Raw genomic sequence first — 3,654 nt, 5'->3', positions numbered from 1 at the left:
CCTATTTCAGAAGTCCTCCATGTTTTTTTTAAGTGAAATGTGGTTTTGGCAAGTCTCTCCTGTTCCCCATCTCCCACCACATTTAAAAAAGAAATGCTTATTTACACACACAACCTACACCATCAAACATTGGTTTAAATTGAAAAATCCCCTTGCAGATATGTCAGAATCTGAAAGCAGTTTCTGCTTCCTCAGCCTAAGATTTATTGTCCAGTGAAGAAACAAAACTCATAGTGGCTCTCAATGCTTTGAGCAGATCACATAATTGGAAAAGTAATTTTGATTTTTACGGTTATTATTATCTTAAGCTGAAGTTCAATTTATAAATTTGTATCCTTACTTCTGTATCACAGCTTATGTATGCTTTTAAAGAGGTACACAAACAGACAAATACCAGATTATGATAACTATTAGTTGTCAAAAGATTCCTCATGGAAACTAGGGTCCTGATTTTGTAAGCCTTTTCATACACCTTCTCTGAACTGGGTGCTAACTAATCCCAATGCCAATTCATCAGAACACAGTCAATTACACGATACATCATACCTTGTTAGCCTTCGGGACAATCTCCCAATATAACAGCATTCAAAAACATAACTGAAATGGGTGCACTGAGCTTCACAATTTGTCTTGCATCTACTATCATATTAGGGAGGAAATGGCTAATTTAAAGGGTCTGGTTTCTGAAAGATTGCTGCAAGTGTTTCACAGCAATATTTAAGTGGTTAGACTCATAACACCAAAAAAACCCTTAACAGATGATGTTGATCCCACTCCTTTGCCACATCTTAGGAAGAATGGTGAGTTCCTAATAAGATCAAGCAGTTTTGATAGGTCTTCCATGAAGAATTTTACATTTCTTTTGTGATACTGTTTTCAAGCATTTAAACAGAAATAGACAGTCTGACATAATTTTTTCCCCTCTTAGTTTATTATCTTTTCATACACATTCCAAAACACTAAGCTGCCAGTCTGCCTTAACATGCAGAATGAGCAGCTCTGGGGAGTCAAATTAGTTTCTTGTACTGCTGGAAGTCCAGGGTGTAACTTGCAAAACCAGTCAGCTCCAATGCACAGTATACCAATAATCATTACCACAGAACAGATATCCGTTAGTGTGCTGAGCAGAGCTATATACTGTAAGAAATATTACCAAAAACTTCAATTACATGTCATGGCACATCTGCACACAGTTTTTAGGAAAGGAGGGCCTTTAATGTCATTTCAACATGACTTAGAAAAGAAACTGTGAAATGAAGTCACTGTTATCAATCCTCTTCAGAGCTAGATTCATCTTCCTGGTCAGAGAGCTCAGCAACAGGAAAGCGCAGGATGGCTGCCACCCCTGTCAGCTGGCCAAGCTGCTCTCCAGACACATGAAGGCTGGAGAAAATGCGCACTGTGCCCATGTTCTCCCGTACGCTATCTACCAATTTAACATATCGGGCACGTGTAGCCACATCCTGGTGCCGGAAAAGCTCATCGCTGATCAGCAAGGTATCGATGGCCATGGCTTCATTGGCCTTCTCCACATGTTTTAGACCATAAAAAGCCCTGTCAGGCTCATGCTGCAGCATTTTATAGAAGTCATCTAAGGCTTTGACCTCACCAGCTGCCTTAGTGTCAGAGAGTCGGCTTGTTACAGCTGGGTCGCAGAGGGCTTCCTTCAATGCATATTTATGTCCCGAGGAAGAGTGGACCTAGAGTAAAAAAAGTCAAAGGTTTGTTTTTTTTAAATAAAAAGGACCATTTTCTTGATTAGCCAATCACAAACAGCTTCCACTATACATACTATTTATCTTGATGATTATTCAATACATTATCTCTTTCTTGAAACCTACATGATTCTTTTCTTAAAGGATCCTCCTGCAATTCAAAGCCTATACCAAATCCCTTAAACTATATTTTAAGACGTGCAGGAAAGCTGTTTCTCTTATTCAAAGGCTGGGTTAAATATGCAAGCTGTTGCAGACAGTCCTCAAGGTAGGGCCACTTGAAACTACTAAGAAACTAAGACTTAAGCGTCATTTTTTTTAAAGCATTCTAGAAGAGGAAGACCTCTTAAGACTGCAGACACATAGTGCAAAAGCATCAGGTCTTGCACAACTGCATAGCTACTATGCTTGTAAAGCTGTGAAGTACATTAAAACTTTTCACAGGTACTATTATCCCTTTGCTACAAATGCAAAAGGAGGCTTCTTGGTACAATTTGTCTCCAAAACATTTGACCTTTAAGTATTGGGACAGGCTTCCCCGTCCCCACCATGTCGTTCCCCCCTCCGCCCCCCCTCCCTTTTGCAAGCAAAGATTACAGGCCTACTCCAATTTAAAAATGACACAAGTATCCTCATGAAAAGGAAAACTTGTTTTAGGCTCTGAGTTTGCCTATTCCAGTGAAAGGCAAAAAACCCCACCCACTCATCAATAAGATGACTAAGAAACAGGAAAAAATGCTATGGTCTGCATAACCTTTAACTATGTAGTACAAAACTAACAACACTATTAACTAACCTCTACCACATCCAGATACTTTTTTTTCTTCTTTAAAAAGCTTTAGAAAGCTGTTACTAAACATGCATGCTATATAGTATGGCAGATTAACACTACAGTTAAACTATTTTCCAACTTGTACTTCACTATTAATTGAAGATTAAATATGCTCTTATAGGGAGTTTGAAATATTTAATACTTTCTCTACTCCACATTAAGGTACCCTAGCGAAGAACCATCCCTGTATCCTGCATAACTATCTTATAGTTTCGGAGGCATGAGAATAATTTCCTTATGATGCTCAGACAGAAATTTGTCTAATAAGTGAATTATTTCCCATCACCCTTGTAATTATCTTCTATTATCACAGACGGCTCTTAAGCCTCTTTTTACCCACTCTGGAGACTGTTTAGCTCCTTACCTGTAGGAACTTGGACCTGTTCTCCAACAGAAGCTTGTTGTCAGTCTTGACTGCCTGCTGGAACATGTAGTCACAAAACTGCTCCCGTACAAAGCCTGGGCTAGCCACCAGTACACACTTCACCACCTCAAAGTTGATATGCCGCTGAATGGCTTGCACCACCTGCTCGTAAAATCTCTCCAAGGCCCGGTCGTGCTGACTGCAGTTCCCTTTCCGCTTGCGGGGGATGTTCACCTCCACTTTGGCACGGGTAAGCGTCATGCTTGGAGTGACCAGGCAGACGTGAGCCAGCCCTTCCTGCATGACCACGGCTGCCCCCTCCCCTCTTGACCCCGCCTGCCACATCGGCGCTCCAGGCTGGGTCGCAGGCCTGCTCGATGCGCTCCAGCACCACACTGTCCCACTGCTTCTTTGCCAGCGTGAACTGCCGGTTGGGCTCCAGCTCGATGGTGTGGTAGGCCCCCATCTTGACATATTCATTCTCTTGGATGTTAGTGCCCTTGACCCGCAGCTGGCAGGCCTGTGAGTCAAAGTCGATGGCCTCCACGCAGAGGGTGAGGGTGGTGCGGATGCGGTTGCTGCCCACGCTGCCCGTGGCCGACTCGGTCTGCACCTTCCGGATGGTGGAGGCCCGCAGGCTGTCACCCACCTGCAGCAGGTTGTAGGTGTGCCACATGTCCTCGGGCTCCTCGGGGATCAGCGTCACCTGCCCCGCATTATCCTTCTCCAGGTCCTTCCTCACC

The 3,654-nt window shown here is 43.0% G+C and overlaps 1 protein-coding gene across 1 annotated transcript; it reads right to left on the bottom strand.

Moving 5' to 3' along the window:
* Nucleotides 1-922: 922 nt before the first annotated feature.
* On the bottom strand, nt 923-3,650 carry PELO (pelota homolog (Drosophila); the record flags this gene model as incomplete). The annotated part of the gene is given in 3 exon segments (XM_009579201.1): nt 923-1,700; nt 2,912-3,250; nt 3,252-3,650. Coding segments are annotated over 3 exon segments (1,170 nt in total), but the record flags the coding sequence as incomplete, so codon positions are not given.
* Between the last annotated feature and the right edge of the window lie 4 nt (nt 3,651-3,654).

The sequence above is a fragment of the Fulmarus glacialis genome, unplaced genomic scaffold (genome assembly GCF_000690835.1).
Source record: "Fulmarus glacialis isolate BGI_N327 unplaced genomic scaffold, ASM69083v1 scaffold16580, whole genome shotgun sequence".
NCBI classification, from domain to species: domain Eukaryota; kingdom Metazoa; phylum Chordata; class Aves; order Procellariiformes; family Procellariidae; genus Fulmarus; species Fulmarus glacialis.
The sequence above is the reverse complement of the archived record's forward strand: the minus strand, read 5'-3'. Positions and strand labels throughout refer to the sequence as shown.